The sequence below is a fragment of the Lepidothrix coronata genome, unplaced genomic scaffold (genome assembly GCF_001604755.1).
Source record: "Lepidothrix coronata isolate B3197 unplaced genomic scaffold, Lepidothrix_coronata-1.0 Scaffold32, whole genome shotgun sequence".
Lineage (NCBI taxonomy): Eukaryota > Metazoa > Chordata > Aves > Passeriformes > Pipridae > Lepidothrix > Lepidothrix coronata.
Window position 1 is genome coordinate 2,702,168 of NW_016690212.1, and position 21,275 is coordinate 2,723,442.

Below are 21,275 nucleotides of genomic sequence, written 5' to 3' on the forward strand. Positions count from 1 at the left end.
AGTAAAGCACTTGAGAGTACATGCTTAAATAACGAAATTCATGGGTTGCTCTATGGAAGTCAATGAGATCATTCACATTCTTCAAGCTAAGCATAAGAGAAGTACTTTCATCCTCTCTGCATTCACAATTAACTTCCATTTAATCACAGAAAAATTAACATCTATTTGAACAGTACTGGAAGCTGCCTTTAAGAACTCGAACCTAGAAAAACCTACAGGCTTTCCTATGCATATCACTGAGTTTTGGTTTTGTATGGTTTTTGCATGTCTAAATACCTTCCTCCTAGGAGAGCATGGGTACACATTTTTTTCCTTCTTTCATTTTCCACACCAAATCTTTCCTGATGTCAATGAAGGCTACTAAAGAAAACCAGACAAAAACTAGCAATACATGAACATATTTGGAATCCACACTTACTTATATCAAAACAGTTGATCTAGTGATAAAGAATGTCATGTCATTAAAGCCCTTTAGAATATTATGAAAGGAATTTTAACTCACTTTTCACAGAAACTCAGAGCTTCCATTTTGAGACAAAGACTTCTAAATTTAAGTGTCTACAAGCATGCTGTCTACTTGAGCTACACAGGTAATAAAGATGTAGTGAGTATGTTCAATGCAGCCTAAAAAGGGATTCAGCTGACCAGCTACTCTAAACGATCAATCTCATAAATCACTCTAAATCTCTCTCTAGGCTCCTCTGTGTTTATTTATGAGGTGAAGCTTAGATACCTAACACAGCAATGAACACACACAAACTTACAGTAAGACACCTATGTTTTTGCATTTTTATCTCAAACTGAACCCCACCCTGGTAAGCCCCCAGATAGGAAGGCCAGAGACTAGGAACTTGAACTAGTCCTAGATATGTCAGACCTCTAAATACAGAAATTCCCATGGATTGGCAAGAAATATGCAAACCCATTCAAAGGCATGCATGTGTGCTAGATAACAATTTCAACTTTTAGGGGGAGTCATATTTAAGCATCTCACAGAGGCAGCTACAGTTAGTTTTAGTGTAGTAAAACTACACTTACACTAGTGTAAGTGCTAGTGTAACTGCAGATCACAGTTTGGAATCTGAATGGGAATACTGCTCTGTCCAAGAACATGGTCCAATGCAAAATCAGAACCCCCTTAGTCTGCTTTCACTGAGAATTTGGGAACCCTGTCTCTCCATAAGAAACTACAAAATAAATAGGAACAACTAACAAACTAGACTTAGATGATCAACAAAAGAGTACAAATAGTACATACACGTCATTATAATTCTACAAATACCATTTGGCTTTTTTCTGTTCTAGGAGAAAACCTCAGATTGATATTCATATATCAATGTGAATGAGTGTATTTTAGTGTCACACCAAAAAGCTGAATTATTCCTTAAGAAACTTGGGTTTTCTCCATTGTGCACATAATCCTTAGGCATGTTAAAGACTCTACATAAAGTTATATATATATATATATATATATACAGTTAAAAGATAAAGCAGTGTGGTTCTTTTTTGGACTAACACTCTTACCTTCTTTTCTTTGAGTTTTCCATTATTCCAGATTGCAGTTAGCACAGAATAAACAATAAGAGGTCATTGACTTCAGTGCTATACCACTGAAATATAATTGCCTGCCACAATAAATTCCTAATGAGCACAACTCTTGCCAGTGGAAGGTTGCCCAGGCAACAAAGTTATCTCGGAAGGTAACTATCCATGTGGTAGAAGGTGATGACAGTGAGCTTCCTGACAAAGATTTGAAGCATATAAAAACTTTTCAATTGCTCAAGTTGAATGGAAGCTTTATGTAGCAGGAATGTATTGACACAAGAGAATATACTTGCTGAATATAAAAGGATCAAGAATCTTCCAAGGGAATGCAGAGTTAGAATAAGGATGTTATATTAAAACAAGAACATGTTTAGATTGCCAGTGCTGCAATCTTTTCACAACTTCCTATGGTTTCAAATAACTAAATTTGATTTAAATCATACTTTTACATTTACTTCTAAAGAGAACAATACGAAAAGGTGTTCTTGAATTACAATGAAAGAAGGCAAGATCAAGGCTGGGTTCAGTAGACAGTAGGATGGCGAATTCCAGCTCCCAGGAAAGAAGCTAAAAAAAATTCCCAAGAGAAGACAAGAGGTGGCAGAATCAAAGGGAGAGGTGTGACCTGAGTACAGGCTCCAGAGGATGCTGTTGTTTTTTAATCCAGGAGTTGGTTTCTCTTACAGTATATGGCAGGTGGACAAGAAGTGTCACTACCAAGCAATACAGTATTTTTAACTTTATTTCCTAAGAAAATCAAACATTTATGTTCACATTTTACATCTGTCAGGAAAGGTTATATCCCGCTATGTCTGCCTCCTCTACTCCCCCACATTTAAACTACTGGCCAGTTTCAGTCAAAATGACAAATGCCTAGAAATCTGAAAGACATAATCCTACCCACGTGTTAGTAATTGGATATTAAATATTCAGATATCCAGACACTTCTAACAAGGTCACTAAGCAAGATTCTAAAAGTAAATTATTGTCAAACAAGAGAGAAAGTGTCCATGAACTAAAAGGACAAAATTAACAGAATAGGATCCGTGTTGCTCACTAGAATACCAGGTGGTCTTGAAAAAGATTAGTTTGGTAGAGATGCAAAATTATTCAGGATAGCTTTTACTGGTAAAAAATAAAGTTGGCTGCAAAAAAGTTACAGAAAGCTGTTGTGTCACTGAACCATGAAATGGCAAATGAAATTCAGTCTGGATATACACATAGAGGTAAAAACATTGACAGATATATAATAAATCTTGCAACTAGCAGAAGATGGGAGGGTATATACCTTCCCCATTCTTCTGTTCTCACTCTAAATGTTTGTTTTTGTCCACTTAACCTAACCTAGTTCAAGGATCTTTATGGTCCAAACCATGCTTTCTATTTAAAAAAACCAAAAAAAACAGACCACTGGAACAGTGAGAGCTCTTAGGCTCTCTGTATTCCTGGCCATGGAAAATTAAATCTGCTTTCAGTAGGTGTATTTTGAGTCTCTTGTCTCAGATGGCTTAAGGCTTTGATTGAGACCAGAGCAGTAATAATGTCTGTCTTTTATAGATTCTACAGTGTCTGTTGAGAAATGCACTCCAGTTTCAACTTTAATTGATTTTTTTTTAAATGAGTACTAAACACAAGGCAACTACTGGAAAACAGATTTAAATCGTCCTCATGTTCAGGGAATGAAAATTTCTGACTGAGTCTATATAAAAAAAAAGAAACATAGGAAAAAAACTATAACTGCATTTTTGCACACTTCTTAAATTCCAATGACTCATGACCAGACAAAAATTATTATTCTGTATAATACTTTTTCCCCCTCTTTATCTCTTTTTGTTTGTTTGTTTGGGGTGGGGGAAGGGGGAGCAAGAGGTAGTGGTGTTAATTTCAGTAACCAAACTTTTATTTTAATAATTCCTTGGAGTTGCACATCTACTTTTCCATCTGGCTAAAGAGAAACCCTTGCTTCTGCAGTTTTTTATAAGCTTCAATAAGATTTACGGGTTCTCAGCACTTCTGGAAGATAGTACCAATATTATTTATTGAAATATATTATTTTTAAAAAATTATATATTAGAATATAAAATTAGATTTTAAACAAAATCCACTTGATCAAAAGCTAGTAATGAGCTACATAAATGATACCAACAAATAAATGAGAAACAAGTATGTCCGTTACCATATTGGCCAGTAGAGTATATGAGGTCCAACATGAGTTTCATGACAATAAAAATGAATACTAAGTCAGAAAGAGGAAAAATACACTTCAGCCCTCCTTGAAGAAGGAAAGAATATAAATGGCTGGTCAATTACATGTGATAATACTTGTTCTAACTGAGAAAAAAAAGGAATAATGTTTATCTTGGAGAAATAAAGCATCAGTCTCCTGGATTAAGAAGAAATAATAAATTTCAAGGAGGAAAAAAATATTTTTCTGAACCCATCTGCAGGAGTTCAGGAGGAAAGATATAAGCCAGCAGGCTCCACCAGCAATGGGTGCTCCCTATTGAAGTGTGTCTAATGTATGCAACCTGAGAAATGTACTATCTACCAAAAAGGAAACTCTTCCTAGGAAAGATGGCAAATAAGGACAAGCAATCATTCTGATCTAACACTAGGGCTGCAATCATAGCTGTTCTCTCTCATCCTCTCTCCCTTGCACTGGCTGTGGTACTCAGCAGCCTCCTCACTTTGCTAATCTGAAGAAAAGCAACAGATACTGCCAAGGAGCTGAGGGGAACAGAAACTAGGAGAAAAACCTATGTCAGCAGTGAGACAGTAAATCAACTCACCAGTACTGTCAAATTCTGTCAGTGTTATTATTTGCTTTTTCCTATACCTTTTCTAAATCTTTGTAACTGCTTCGCATTTTACATGGTACGATTATATAAATATGCTTTAATTTGCACTTATTTTACATGGTAAGCCTTAAGGTATCTTGGTAATACTAAAGTTTTCCTCACACAAGAACAAGGCAAAGCTGCAAAGCAGGACAGCAGGGCCCTGTAAACAGTACCTATCTCATTGCCTGGTTTTGTGTATCCAACGAGTCTGAGTGTGTGACTCATGGCAGCTATATCAGCCTACTTACTGGTGAGCTGGCAATACAGCAGTCAGCTAAACAGCACTAAACAAAAAGACTTCATGGCAGGTGAAAATATTATGCTGTAAATTTTAACTCTGAACAGCCACACAGCATATGATACCACATATTTAGAACTGAAAACTAATACAGATAGTTGCTACTTTTTTTCATTTTCCATGTTCTTTTTTTTTTCTCAGCAAGTTTTTAGCTATGGAACCTGTGTCAGTGTCTCTTCTGAAAATTTAGTACTACTGACAGAGTGAGTTACACAGAGAAATCACTGCACGGAGGACAGCACAAAAAGGTAATTTATGTAAGAACATCAGATCAGAAGGAAAACACTTTAATGAAAAAATACATGCACTAAATAATGAAACCTAGAAAACCGCACAGATCTGCTGCACCTGCTGAGTCAAAACACAGAATTATTCCTTAAGCTTGTTTAATATACAAAAATAGTCCCACTCCAGGTGTAAGAATTCCATTTAGATATTTAGGTATAAGAAACCTTCATTTAAAAGATACACTTGGAAATCCCATGTAAATATTTAAGTATTAAGATTTTAAATACTCCAGAGAACTACTGCCATAGAGCAGAATTTGTTAAAAGTCATAATTAAATCATCAGAAAAACTTGTTATTTATAAAGATCCCATTGAAGTGTACCTTGGGAGGTGCCTATGGACCAGCAACGAGAAAGGGTTCCCTTCAGCATGGCAATAGTTTGCGAAATTAGCCACAGATTTGGTTTTCAAAGGAAGTTTCTCAAGTTATCATAGAATCATAACTCACAGATGAGCTCAAAGTGAAGCTTTGGCAAAAACATCTTTTTTTGGGGCACTTATGGCTGGTTAGCTGGATTAAGGAAGTGCTCTTACATGATTTTAACACACAGATAAAGCTAATGATCAAGTATTAAGTAATAGCACGTAAAAAACCTTCAAGACTCAGAAATAGTCCAGCAATAGCGACAAAATTATTCAAAAGGAGATAAACGAGCTACAGTGAAACATTTAAATAGTTCGATCTTTCGATTTATCAGAAAAGTCTTATACAGAATAAATATTTTCCAGTGGAATAAAATGCCAGGTAATAACAGATATTACAGTGAATAACAGATACTATAATGAGACAAAGGAGACAAAAGGACCCCAGATGGAAGCAACAGCCATTAAAGTGTATGAAACTAAATGGACATTACTACATAATGAACATATATAAAGACACTGATATTTAAAGATGTTACATCTCTTTATGAGACAAATTATGAGTTAGCCTCATGTTTATTAACTAATTCAGTTGAAAATCCTTATGGAATTTAAAATCTTTTTACTTTTTTCTTGTTTTTTTTTCCCCTTAACTTCAACAACAAAGTTGGTAGATAAGAATATATAGTTCAAACACATAGTTAGAAATTGCAACCAGAAGCTACTGGAACATGGAGTAATAGAACTAAGAACAGATAAACAGTTTTTCTCCAATATCAACTCTTTCTCTTGACAGTAAGGAAAGAAATTATTGAGGAAAAATAATTACTGCAACCAGAGGTCAGTAATATAAAGAGTTTTGTCTGGACAAACAATAGAAGACAAGAAGACATGACAATGGGATGGATGTTGAAAACTGAAGACTGAAAGCTAGTATTGGATTGAGTAGTTAAACAGATGGGCAATAAGAAGCCTGGCACTCACAGTCGAAGGAGGGCATTGATTAAGCACAATTCAATGTTTTGCTTCTCTGAAGAGACAAAAGGGAATATTGACATTAACTCTGAGTGTTCATTTTAGTACTATAAACTATCATGACATCAAGTGCTTGGTTTTGAAGGGCAAGAAGACTGAAGACATCATATGTTTCTCAGTAGTAGTGATCATTAAAGGCTTTTTCTCTTATTGTGATGATTTTCAGATGACATTATTGCAAATGTTCAAGAAAAACCACTCACAAAGACACTGGGATGTCTAAAACACATTACCAGAGTTATGGAGGTTTAAAAAAGTACTTACTTGGTATGTGTCCCATAACCTGATGGTACACCGCAAAGGAACTTCTCTCATCAGCAAGTTATTCATCCAACGGAAAGCAAATTGCAAGTATTTCACCTCATGCTGATCCAAGTGCCTATGAACTTGTTCTGAAGACAGAATAAACAGGTATTTTACTGCAACTTTTCTGAAGTCTTAAGTATTAAATGCACTGTCTAAAACAATAAAATACTCCTCCAACCTCAAGGAAATAAAATGTGGTGGTGCATGCAAGTTCTTGCAACTGAATGAAAATACTCAAAATATAAACTAGTTAACCATCACACTGGACTGATTTTTCTGCCTCTAGATGGCTGGTCTGAGTTGCGCTATCTTAAGAAAACATTAATGTCAGAGCTTACAATATATTCCAAAAATATATAATGTGAAATGATTAGGTACATATATCCTCATTAATTTCTTAGGCTACAAATTATTTGAGGCAAGACTACAAGAGACAAGGTGGCCTCCTAAAATAATGGCCTCCAAAAATAAAGTGTTGGTAATAAAAAGACAATATTAAATTAAGAAGTCAAAGAAATATAAGGAAAGAATATATAAAGGCTGCATTCACTTGAGACCAAAAAAAAAAAAAAGTGAGATTAATGTGTAGGAAATATAGTGAGAAAACCAATTTGTAGCTTAAATAATTTCTTAGTGTAACAAATAAATGCAAATAAAGCCAGTACAAATCAATGGTTTCTAAAACAGTACCTACACACACTGTGTTTATTGTAGCACATTTACTATTTGAAACCTGTGATAATCACTTGCATGGGTTATTGCTAGAGCTAATAGAATTAATCTACTACATGGCTTGTCTATATTTAGCAGAATTTTCTTCAAAAAGGATCACAGACATTCTTTTAACAGGCTTTAGTTAACAAGCTCAAGTATGACACTAGCATGGTCATACTTACGTGGTGTAAATGACAAATACTGTGGAAATGCTAACGTCTTGTTTTGGACAAATTTATGACAAGACGTCTTTGTTAATGTCTAAATAAGATATTCCTACTGTCTTTCTGTATACAAATACATTCTTGGGAGGTTTTTTCTACCCAGATCATCCTTCATCCTCATTCAAAAAGGTGTATTATCAGCTAAAACAATGAGTAAATGCTCATCTTCCAAATGTCACATTTCTCAGAAAGATCTAAAAAGGCACTAAAATATTAAATTAATTTTAAAAATAATCCTGAGAGTATGGTAGCACTATTACAGGAAACACTACCTAAAAATTAAGGTAACAGAAGTGATACTAAATTATAATGTAGACTGAAGCTGTTCAATGTTTTTTTTCCCCTCAAGATGCATTTTGTGGCTATATGAAAGTGTCAGCCAATATAATATAGTTGTTTCAATGTGGAAACAAGAAGTAAAAATCTTCTAGATTTTGAAAACAACCAACAATTAGGTTTTTAAAAAATAAGACATCACAACATATTACTCCAAAGGTCCATTTATCACAATATCCCATCTTCACTTATAATTGAAAACAAATATCCACGAAAATGTATAAAGCATCGGTATTTCTCCATGGCATGTGTCAGCCTCCATCTATCTGTGGCTAAAGCAATTCCCAGCAGACCTGGTACCTATGTTGCTGAAGGCAGTCCCTTCCATAACATAAATATAGACAAATATATAAAACTATATGCACACCTTAGAAACATCTGTTACCTCTCCTGGGAACCTTTTTTTTCATAGCTATATATAAAAATATGTGACTCTTTAAATTATTCATTTCATTTCCATGTATAACACTAACCGGCTAATTAGATGCTTCTGCTGTACAAGAGACTGAACTTCTGCTTTGGGATGTGAAATGGTAGGGAATGATGGTGGAGGAGTAATGATCTTGTGCTCTTCTAAGTGATCTCATCAAGTCCCTCTCCTCCTCTGTCATTATGTGTACAGGAAAAGTACTACAGCTTTATCACTGTATATTGTGCCTACATATTGTCAATATTTCTAAAATTAAATGAGGATTTTGTGATGGATTTTCCACTACCCATAACAGCCTCAGCCTTCCAGACTCAAGGTCTTGTGAATAATCTTCTTCCTTTCTCTACAAACCTAATAGCCTCCCATCACCTTTACATCTTTCTTTCCCAGGATTTCTGCAAAAGTCATCAGCTGCCCCAGCTGGCAGAGAGACAAAAGCCAATATCAAGGATCGTTCTCAGCTCTCACTGTGCAAGTGCAACAAGCATCAAGCCAGCACTCCAAATATGACAGCGAACTGTGGGGCTTGCTCTGTAGCCCTTCCTCAGCAGCAATCTGGGTCACACTTTTTTTGGTTGGTTTTTGGTTGGTTGGTTGGTTGGTTGGTTTTTCAAATAAGCAACAAATGAGCTTTACAAAAGTCTTGCAATTCTGCACAGTGGAGACGTTTCTCTTTTTGGAAAATGATGATGAAGGAAGTACTCAAGCTTGAAAAGTTATTAGAAAGAGAAGACAAATGTGATAACCATATATGTTCTGCAACCTTAGAGAAATAGGTTTAAAAATTAAGCAAGGCAGTTTATGTGTAAAGTCCACATTTTGAAGACAGTAGAAGCTTCAAAAGCCTCTGTATTTTCATTTTCCACACAAAGGCTTGCATGCCTCTAACTTCTAAACAGCTACAATAGTTCAGTTGGAAGGGATCTACGATGATCACCCAGTCCAAGTGCCTGACCACTTCAGGGCAACCCAAAAGTTAAAACATTTTGTTAAGGGCATTGTTGAAAGGCCTCTTAAACACTGACAGGCTTGAGGCATAGATCATATCTCTAGGAAGCCTGTTCTAGTATTTGACCACCCTCTCGTTAAATAAATACTTCCTAATGTTGAGTCTGAATCTCCTCTGGTGCAGTTTTGAATGATTCCCACGCCTTCTCTCACTGGATCCCAAGGAGAAGAGCTCAGCACCTCCCTCTCCATTTCCCTTGCTCAGGAAGCTATAGAGGAAAGGAAGGTCACCTTTCAGCCTCCTCTTCTCCAAACTAGACAAGACCAAAGTCCTCAGCTGCTCCTCACAGGACATGCCTTCCAGCCCTATCACCAGATTTCTTGCCCTCCTCTGGATACATTCAAGAATTTTCACATCTGTCTTAAATTGTGGGGCCCAGAACTGCACACAGTGCTCAAGGTGACACTGCACCAACACTGAATACCGTGGGATAATTAATCCTTTTGATCAGCTGGTGATGCTGTGTGTTTGACGCACCCCAGGATGGGGTTTGCCCTTATGGTTGCCAGGGCACACTGTTGGTTCCTATTGAGCTGCTGCCAACCAGAACTCCAGATCCCTTTTTGCAGGGCTGGTCTCCAGCCACTCCTCTCCCAGTCTGTACTTATGATCAGCGTGATTTTATCACACATGCAGAACTCGTCATATGTTCTTGGTAAATTTTCAAATTTTGAATAAATCATTGATGACTGCCCAGTGCTCCCATTTAACAGGATCCCTCTACAAGGCATCTTATCCCTCAAGAGACACAACAGTACCTCCCAGTATAGTATCATCAGCAGACTTGCTATGATGCGTTCAACTCCTGTATCCGGATCACTGATAGAAATACTGAAGAGATGTAGCCTTAGAATTGAACCTTGAAGGACACCACTGGTAAATGATTGCCAGACGGATGTAGCCTAATTCACTACAACCTTTTGAGGACTATCCTCTGCCAGTTCTCAGCCCAGTGCACCATTATTAGGTCACTTTTTCAGGACAAATACTAAATTACTACCGTGTGTCTGCCTTTGCTCCAGGCAAATTTAGCTGTAAGTTAAATACATTGAAGTGAGATACTGTGTTAAATCCATTTTTTTAATGTCACGTTTAGATACCTATATTGCAGACTACTATAATTAGATAATCCACTACATCAAGCAGGATGCAAAAAAGTCAGTTTTATTTCTAAGTGAAGTTACTAACTCACAAATATTTTTGTTCTTCACACAGCAGAAATAAATTTCATTTGGTTGCTTGCAGCCACTGAAAGTAAGTAATGAAGAACAATAAATTGTGCCAGTTGTGATATTTCAGCTACAGTTGTTAATGGGAATAATGAATTTCTTGAAGGTTGCTTTCTAGTCTAAGCAAGCTGAAAAATGGATTACTAAATTCTGTGCATTACAGTCAATTGATGCAAGACTGGAATTGAAGATGTACTGAGTAAAGAAGTTAATTCTTCCTACTTTGTAAGTAATTGTGAGTAGAGGTTAATTTGCTGATAAAGGTAATTTGGAGCGACATAATCTAAATCTAAATTTTCCATTTCATTGAAAATAAGTATGTATGAGCAATGAACAAGAAAATATATCATTACTGTCAGCTTTAAGACTTCAAGTATTTTATATAAACTACTTCCACTTAAGTTTCTGATACAAAAATTATTTTACAATTAAAAAAATAATTCTTTAATCAAAATTCATAGAATCATAGAATCAGCTGGATTGGAAAGGACCTTCAAGATCATCAAGTCCAACCCTTGATCCAACACCGCTGCGGTTACTAGACCATGGTATTGAGTGCCACATCCAGTCTCTTTTTAAAAATCTCCAGGGACAGAGAATCCACTACTTCCCTGGGCAGCCCATTCCAATGTCTTGTCTTATTTATTCAAAATAAATAAGAATTATATTTAATAAGTTCCCCGATACTTTCAATAAATCTATACATAAAGTTTGGGTGAAGGAAGTCTTCTGATTAAGGATAAAATACATTATACAGATGCATTCCAAAGTAGCATACTGGCAAAAATAGGTAACTTGTAGATAAAATCTCTTCTTAATAACTATTCATATTTTTATTAAATACACGTATTGACCCACCTTAAACAGATGCTCCTCAAGCCAGAAGGGCCTATACACATAAAATATTTATTCTTCGTGTTCAAAGTCAGCTTCTCATGCTGATTTCAAAATGAAAATTGTATGTGACTACAGAATCACAAACTAAATGGTTAAGGACAGAAATAACCTGTAATAAAGCATGACTTGACTGCTGTCCTAACTGGGGGATGGTGTTAGAACCAGTCCCCAGGCAAGCTTACACATAAGCAAAGAGGAAGTGCAAAATAATATAAAATTACGCACAAACTGCCAAATTGCAGTGGCATGGCATGGTGCCACCACATCTATCTGTATAATTTATCACTTCAGAACATTAGCCTTTTGATGTTCACCTTTACTGAAAGATTCCTATTGACCCTAGCAATCTTTTCTGATGTTTGACTTTGACCTAGTTTTGAAATTTTGAATATTACTTAAGGTTCATTTTTTTACTCATATTTCATACCCCGAGCAGTTAATTTTTAATGCTATTTTATCAATATTGTGTACTTGTAAATATAAAAAGTACTATTTCTTAAAAGTTATCCAAAATACAGTTAACCTAAGAATCTCTGGCAAAGAGGCCTTTTAGTTCAACAAAAGGAAGAAAAGGCAGTGTTTCTCATGAAGAGCAACACAATTCTTCTTAAAAAGCACACAGTAGCTAGAAGAGTAAGTGCTCTGACACCAAACCAAACTTCACAGTAAAATAATGAGCCATCCTTTGCCACAGAAGTATAGTGATAAGATCTCCCCTGAGCCTCCTTTTCTCCAGGCTAAACACCCCCAGCTCCCTCAGCCACTCCTCATAAAATTTGTGTTCCAGACCCTTTACCAGCAACATTATCCTTCTCTGACATGCTCCAGCACCAAAATGCCTTTCATGTCATGAGGGACCCAAAACTGAGCACAGGAATTGAGGTGCAGCTTCATTAGTGCCGAGTACAGGGAGGCGATCACTGCCCTGGTCCTGCTGGCCACAGTTTCTGATACAGGCCACGATGCCATTGGCCTTCTTGGCCACCTGGGCACACTGCTGACTCATGTTCGGTCGGTTGTCAATCAGCACTCTCAGGTCCTTTTCCCCCAGGTAGCTTTCCAGCCACTCTGTCCTAAACCTAGAGTGTTTCATGGGAATTTTGTGACCCAGGTGCAGGACCCTGCTCCTTGCCTTGTTGAACCTCACACCATTGGCCTTGGTCCATCGATCCAGCTTGTCCAGATCCCTCTGCAGTGTCTTCATACCCTCCAGCAGATCAACAGTCCCACCTGACTTGGTGCAACCTGACTGAGGTTCCCACATAATGAACTTGCAGACCAAAAGAAAGAACCTTGTCACCAGTCAATGACATTTGAGTACTCTACCCGCTGAAAGCTAATTTTTAATTGAATTCTCTCTCCTTCTGAATAATTTCTGCATTGTTCAAAGCCAGGATGCTTATGGGAGACAAAGGTAAGGGTATGGAGTAAAATCTCAACACCAGATGTTGCCAGATGCAGATTAAGACTTACAACCCCCAATGCGAATTAATGAAATTCTGAACAAAACTAATTCTTGTCAAGATTAGAGCTTAGCAATGACTTAGTAGTGGTTACGTATATTAATTTTTATTAATATAAATTAATAACAAAAAAAATTCTTGATGACTGAAGATGACATTCTAAAAATCATAAACATGCACCTCAAGACAAGATTGCATTATGATAGACAATTCTGCTTCAAGTAATAGTAGAGATCCACATAAAATATTTACATGTTGATTATATCTTTTTCCAGAGTTAGTTTGCTTTTTGTAATGGGATAAAACTGTCCACTGTAAAAAATGACAATAAAAGCATTTAAAAAAACATACATTGAAAAGTCCTAAATAGTGAAAATAGGACTGGCAGAAACCCAGAAATATTACCAAATTATATCCTCCTCATGGCCTACAATTTAAACATAATGGTCCATTTAAATTTAGCTCACTAAATGTACTGAGAATGAATGAAATCACTGAGAAGTATTTTCATCATACACAAAAGATATGGTCGATACTCCAACACTGAAAAGCGCAAGATGCTGATACCAAAGCAAAAGAAGAAAATACTAGAGGGAAGGAAGGAGGGAAGGCCTAGTTGTCTCAAATGAAAGTAGCAATTCTGTGGTATCTAACACAAAATGGAGAAAATTATTAGGAAAAACATCTATCAGGGATCAAGAAAGATCTACCCTTCTAGATAAGAGTGAAAAAAACATCCTATGTTTCCCAGTGGACCTTGAACTTAATATTCAAAGTGCAACACACGAGAGAGAACAATATGTTTGATTAGACACTTCTACTTCGAGGTACCACCATTGGACTTCTCTAGCCTGTTCTTCTAAATCATAACTGTGTGCATTCATAAGAGGGTTTATGTCTAACACTTTTCAAATTTCGAATCATATTGAACATCTTTTTTCATCTTTTTTTCCTTTTTTTAATTTGCCATGAAAACAGCAAGTTTTGGCTCTTTAAAAAGTGCTTACAGCAGTCAGGAATTTACAAACGATTTTACAGTCAGTCTCAACCCTTGCTAAGATCTCTGAACTCTGTAATAGCATACAAATATAATCTCCATGGTAAAACATAAAAATATGATTTAAAAGATATATTAATTAATTATAATGCCCAGTGAACAGCACTTACAAGTGCATTAAAGTATAATACAGTAATTACAACCATAAAATCAGATATAAAATAACTACTAGTGAGCTAAATAAAATAGCTTTATTAAAATGAAAAAGAGCTTTATGGTCCAAATTAATTAAAACAATTATGGAATGCTTACAAGATTTTCAATCACTTCAGCACCAAGATGACATATAAAGATGGACCAACAGACAAGGTCATTATTAATCACTCATTTTCAATAGCAGCAGTAAGGTCTAAATAAATTCTGTGTCCATTTCCAATTCAGAATGCTTTCACATGGTTGAGAATACCAGTTTTGCAACTCTTACAATTAGAGCTCTTTTTTCCAGATACTTCAACACTATCCTAATTCAAAGTTATTTGTGTCAGAAAAATGTTTAACAATGAACATAATTTTGCACATACAATTATGCATTCTTTAACCATCAACCAAAAAATCATTAGCATGACTGAATACGTAACAAAGATAGATCAAATGTCACCTATTACCACAGCTTTATTATCAGTTCATTGTATGGCCACTCAAGATTCCAATTAAAAAACAAATTAATTAATCTATATCTATCATGTATACTGAAGAGATCACTTGTTCTGACAGTTCTTATTAAACAACAGTAAACCATTTAATAGGAATATGTATTAGTCTTGGTTGATATTTTGCCTTTTTGAGACCCAGATTTTCTTTTTTAAAAAAGCAAAACAATTTTCTCTGCAGTTTAAAAAGTTCAATCATCAGAGAAACTGAATGTCCTTCAGAAACTATGAAAGTATTAAAACTTTAGTGCTTAGGTATCTCTAAGCACTCTTTGGCTTAACTCATCATATGAAATTAAGTTCTGAGCAGAACTGGGAAACATCTGTGTTCGAAGCACTGGACAGTTCTAAGGTAATAGGCAGCTTTATCTCTTGGGACAAGAACCTGCTGAATGCCAAACATCCACACAATGCTCAGAGAAGAAACTGTAAGAAATCCAAGTGAACTCTGGACATTTGAAACTTTAGTACCCCAGAAAGAACATACAATTCTTAAAACTCAGAAGTTATAAAGGATAATTCCACCGCTACTAATATTCTAATGAAGGATGTTTTATAAACCTCTCCAATTAAATAAGAAACCATAATATTATACATAAATATTAAGAATTTTATCAACTAACCTTTTAGATGTATCTATAGCAAATATTTCAAAGCATGAGAAGTACACAGAATGGTGCAATTAAATAAGCTCTTTCACCATGGCTAAATAAAAATGAAAAATTTTTAACTGACTGCATTTCATTAAGAACTTGATCTGCACATATTTACACACAACACGTAACTATTCACCAGAGAGTCATATTTAAAATCCTTATGTAAATAGCAAAACTATGCAAAATATAAATTTAAGGCCACAATATGAAAATACTTTATTAAAAGTCCTTATTTGTGGCATTATCTACAGAACTTAAGACAACTGGCCAACCAAGACATTTGTAATCCAAGATAAAAATAAGAAGTAAAGTATGACTAGTGGATCACTGTTTTTAAAAGGTGAAAGAGCGTTTTAACAGCATTTAGCCATAAGTAAAATATTACCCCAAACAATACTATGTAGTATTTTTTAAAAGTCATTATTAGAAATAATCCAAATATAGCAACTTCAATTTGGCACTAAAAATACCTCCCTCTTAAAAAAAATGTAACTTTTTTAATAACATTAAAATGGAAACAAACTAGATATTGTCCCAATTAAAATACCATATGTAAGAATAGCTGTCATCCAAAACAGATGACCAGAAGATGCATTCCCAGTGGAAACAGCGAAAATTCTGAAACATTACTGAAACTTGGAAAAATGTAGTTGAATTCTAGATAAACTTCCTTATGGGAAAGTCGAAATGCAGCACTCTTTTTATGTTCTTGGGTATTTTTCCATCACTTCCATTTTCAAGAAAAGGGGAAAGCTATATACAGCAACAGTAAGTTCTTTTTTCTTTTTATTTTTAATAATTTTCTGCATTTTTATTTTTCCCTGACTTGTCACTAAGAGTGAGGGTCAATTCCACAAAACGATTGTTGATTTCTGGTGAAAGAATCTGGAACAGTAATAGCACAGAACTTCTTTAACTACGAGAAAAAATAAGATCAGGTTGTGCAGAACAAAAATGCAAACCCTAGGCCAAGCTGTTCTATAAAAGATGCAGAAAAAAAATCTTTTCAAACTTATCCTCACACAAGATGCAGAATACTTATACTAAGTTGAGTCACCAATACTGCCTTTATAGTTTTTTGCAATACTAGTAAGCCAACATAAATAAAAACTGTTTAACATTACAGTAGGATGGTCTTTTTCATAGAACTGCCTTCTAGCTAATTTTAGAGAATGCTACACTATTTTAACATCTTTTACCAATGTTTGTGGAAACCCAAGACTACTTTTATCTATGAATGCTCAGACTTCTACCTCAAGCTCTAATGTAATTACCAGATGTCTTATAGTAAACTGAAGAAATTGAGACTCTCTCAAGCATGAAACCAGCCAAATGCTGAGCACCTGGAATTCTGGAAACACAAACCCTGAATTAATTTGGGCATCCCTATACCATGTCTCTTTGCTTTACAATCTAAATGAAGCAAAAGTGGAAGACAGCACGCCATGTGAGTATGACCTTTTATAAACCACGAGAAATGGTTCATGATTTAGAGCAGAAAAGCTCTACTGGCATTACAGGAAACAGAATTAGTTATAACAGATTTCTTACATTATTGAGCTACCTACTGACTCTCTCTCTCAGTTTTTTTGTATAACTCCTATAAAAATCTGAATTATGATGACAAGGAGATAATTGAGACTGAAAAATGTTTTATCTTCAAATTCCATCTCATCTATAACAACAATAATTAAAAAAACAAAAAAATTCCATTAAACACAATTCATCAAAATTGTTTTCTGGAGTTTAAGCAGAATGAGATTGTGATTAAATTAAGAAAGTATTTTGGCTATTTGAAGTCTTCTGCAATGTTCTGCAGTGCATACACAAGGACAGTTATTTTGAGGGGAGTTGTGATCCGTAATGCTGGGTTAATGAAGTTTGCTTGAATCACTAACATAATGCATTAGCGGTCTCCAAAGCAAAAGCATCACTTCCCATACACTGGTAATCCATTACTACTAGAAAATAATCTGTATGAGCTTCACCCACTCACACAGCCACTTAATACATCAAGATCCTCTTCACCATGCAGTTACCCAACATCAAGAAAATAATGTGACACAGTAACAACAAGAACTTTATTTTCTTCCTCAGTAACCTTAATTAGCACTTAGGATATGTACAGATAATATAGATTGTGAGTTTGTTTTTTTAAAAAAGCCACTGAATTCATACGAACCATACATTCCCCTTTAACTACAGTACAGCAGACCCAGTATAAAAGACAAAAGCAAATAGAAATGAAGACTAAAGCACAACAACATGTAATTTAACCAAATTGTCATGATGCCACCAAAAAGCCAACAAGTTCAGGATCTCTTATCTCAGGCATCCAAAAGTTTATGACAGCAGTACACATCTGTCATTCTCTAATTAACAACTAAAACTTTATTTTAATCTTGCATGTACTTTGGTGAGCTTTTCTTGCAAAAGAAAGTAACTGAGTGGACAGTCTTGTAAACAAAAAGAAACAGTCCTAAGGATATTGAAAGTATCTTTTACTATCCAAAACTTTTAACTGAACTGCCTCTGTTATAAAGGTTGTGATCAGTAGGACAAAGTCCAGTTAACAACTACTTACTGATGGCATCCCTCGGGAGTCAGCGCTGGGGCCAGTACTGTGCAACATCTTTATTAAAAACTAATGATAGCATAGAGTGGACTGTTTGTGGATGTTACCAAACTGGGAGGAGTGGCTGACATATTGAAAGTGAGAGCTACTATTTGAAGGGACCTTGGCAGGCTGAAGGAATGGCTGATAGGAACCATCTGAGGTTCAGGACAGGACATGTCCTCTATCTGGGATGAAACAGTCTCATTCAACAAGCACTGACCAGGCACAACTTGATGGAAAGCAGTGCTGCCAAGGATTTGGGGATCCTGGTGGACAACAGGCTGTACTGAGACAAAAGCATCCTTGCAAAAAGACCAAATGTATGCTGGCTTTCTAAGCAAGAGAGAAGCCAACAGGTCAGGAGAAGTGATTCTTCCTCTGTATTCGCCACTTAGGAAACCATGTCTGTAGCATTACATCCAGTTCTGCAACACTGGCATTCATGAGCAAGTCCAGTGGGGGCACAGGGAGCTGAAGCATCTTACACATGAAAGGAGGCTGACAGAACTGGGTTTGTTCAGTCTTAAAAAGAAGTCTATGAAAAGCTACAACTACCTAGTGAGAGCATGTAGAGAATGTGGAGCCAGATTCTTCTCAGAGGTACACTGAGATAAAATAAAAGGCAGTGAACCTAAGTTCCATTTAAAAAAAAAATAGAAATATTTATTTATTTAAAAAAAAATCACAATGGAAATAGTTAAACTTCCAACAGCCTTACTCGAAGAAGCTGCACAATCTGCATCCCCAGAATTACTCAAAACTCAACAGGGCAAGACTCTACACAGCTCGATCTAAGTTGACCCTGTCCCCTTAGACAGAGATCAAGAGAGGCAAGGGCAGAAGTTTGGAACACTGATTTCCAGAGGCCCCATATAACCTAAAGAATTATAAATTTCCATAATGTCAATTACATTAATTACTTGCTTCTTTTCCAAAGAGTAATGATACCTTTTTAAAATACTTACTAATTTCTACAAAGGAAAAACATCTAATGAAATTTCCACCATTCTGAAGCATTGTAATCCTATTACTTTTTAAAATAGTTTCCCTTAACATCTCCTCTACATATGCTACAGGTATGCCATATAGACAAGCTGCAAAATACACCTCCTAGAGGATGATAAATTCTTTAAAGTAAGGATCTGGCTTTGCTTTCTCCAATTATACTGCTCAAAACATCCTCTACTACTCAACCATGGAAATCATCTGGCATTAAAATTAATCTGAGATTTTACTTTGTAAGTATTAAGGACAGTAGGAAAAATCAACATTAGCTAGCAAACACTCATAATGTCTACTGAAAGCTATGAAAATTATAAAGACTCCACAGAATTATTTTAACTTAGATAAAAATCGGGAACCGCATTTTACTTTCAGTTACAAAGAATGATCAAAGGACAGTATAAGAAAACAGAACTATTTGCTATAACTATCTGCCTTATTTTTTTTAAAGTGTGAAATCTTAAAAATAATGCTTCCTAAACCTACAGAAGTTATTTAACTATATCCCCAAAGCACTGAAGGTACAAATAAGACTTCAGCATTTCCTTCTTCCTTAAAAAACCAAACAATAATATATTGTATTATACTAAATATTTTTATTAAATCAAAAAATAAAGTGGATTATCAGAATGCTATTTTTAATTTTAAAACCTTGGTTAAACAATTAGTTTATATAAATATTCATTGACCAAGTTAAGGAAGTCTATTTATAGGCATTATAATTATACACTTTATTTAATATATAATTTAATATATAATCATTTGCTTCTATAAGTGAAATGTAAACACCAATATTGATGCAAACCTAAAATGACATATAAAAAGTCACATTACAAGCAGTTAGCTTATTTTTAAAGTACTTAAATACACTGATTTAAAGATATTTTTAATATAAATATTTGGCTACCTAATATAGAGAAATATCCCCTTTTATTTTTCATATCCATTTGTATTTTATAAAATATATCTACATCAAGAATTTTTACATACATTTGAATGTATAGTGTAATATTACAAACACATTGTTCTCCTGCCCTTAGTTTTTGATCATTAAAAATACTTTAACATCCTAGAAAAGCACAAAGACCATTATCAAATATTCAGGATGTACATATGAGCAGGCAAAATCTCCTATGGTAAGCACTGGTCCAAAAAAACTTCACAGTATGTGTAACAAAAAGATGGAATTAATGTTTCCAAGAAGATTATCAAATATTAAGTTACACAAAGAATATTTTTTCTAAGCCATCACTGACAGGCTAGTGTTGCCTGGTTCTGCTTGGCAACACTTTGTTAATACTGTGTTCATTAATTTAACAAACTATCAGGAGAGTATGTTTAGAATGGGCAAGCATTATCTCTTGCATTTCATTTAATTAAACTCTGTTCTAGCAATATGACAGTCAGCATTTCATGAAGGGAATTATTTTAAGGATGAAGGTGGAAAATATTTCAAAGTGCCCTGCAACAACATGAAAGCATAATCTAAAATTACCCCTGCACATACTGTAATTTATCTATAAAATTAAAGATGTTATTTCTAGAGTTCATAATTAATTGGATTCCACAGAGAAATTATTCAGGCATTCCAGATAGTAAAATGATGCACAAAGGCACAAAACATAGTGCCAAAGGACAACCATAAACAACCACTGTGACTTGCATGAATTACAACAATCATTGAGACTTAATGTGAAATGAATACTGGCTGCCTTTTGTACGTGGTCATTACTCTGCTGCAAAGAAATTGTCATTGAATTTTGATTATATTGCCTTTATAAAAAGTAATGAAAGTGGCTCACGCTCTAGAGACTTTCTTTTAAATGACACACCACAGTGATCCGCAAAGGCCAGTGTGCGACAAACTAATGATGACACCTCACCTGAGGAAGGCAATGTTACCCCACCATTGCAGGTGACTGCAGTGAAGTTGGCTTGTCTTCTTGCAAACATTTTAACTAAACACTTTCAATGAAACATCAGTCAGAAATAAGCTTAGCCATCAAGACTTACCATCAATCCGACTAACAAGTTCTTCCAACATTTTCACTTTCTTCTGAATTCCTGGCTGTGCAAATGTGTAGTTATCCTAAGGAGGAGAACATATGCAAGTCATTAGTTGTAGAAAAGACAAAAAATTTCTTTTCTTTCAATTACTTATCTAAATCCATGCATTTTTCTATGTTTTCCTATAGTGTTTCTGTTTTCCTTCTACATTTCCTAGGTCTGCTTCTACAGAAAAATAGTAAATCATCACAATATATAGTCCTGTGAGTCCCCATCTCTAACTATATATCCTATAGCTATGCCTGCAAC

At 35.2% G+C, this 21,275-nt stretch overlaps 1 protein-coding gene across 2 annotated transcripts in view; it reads right to left on the reverse strand.

Moving 5' to 3' along the window:
* Positions 1-21,275, reverse strand: part of TBC1D22A (TBC1 domain family member 22A) — a 155,855-nt gene that overhangs the window by 61,504 nt on the left and 73,076 nt on the right. For both annotated transcript variants that reach the window (XM_017811506.1, XM_017811507.1), the window contains exons 10-11: positions 20,973-21,048; positions 6,634-6,761 (exon numbers count right to left, since the gene is read on the reverse strand). In XM_017811506.1, the coding sequence (XP_017666995.1) occupies positions 6,634-6,761; positions 20,973-21,048 (204 nt within the window). The remainder of the gene's footprint in view (positions 1-6,633; positions 6,762-20,972; positions 21,049-21,275) is intronic.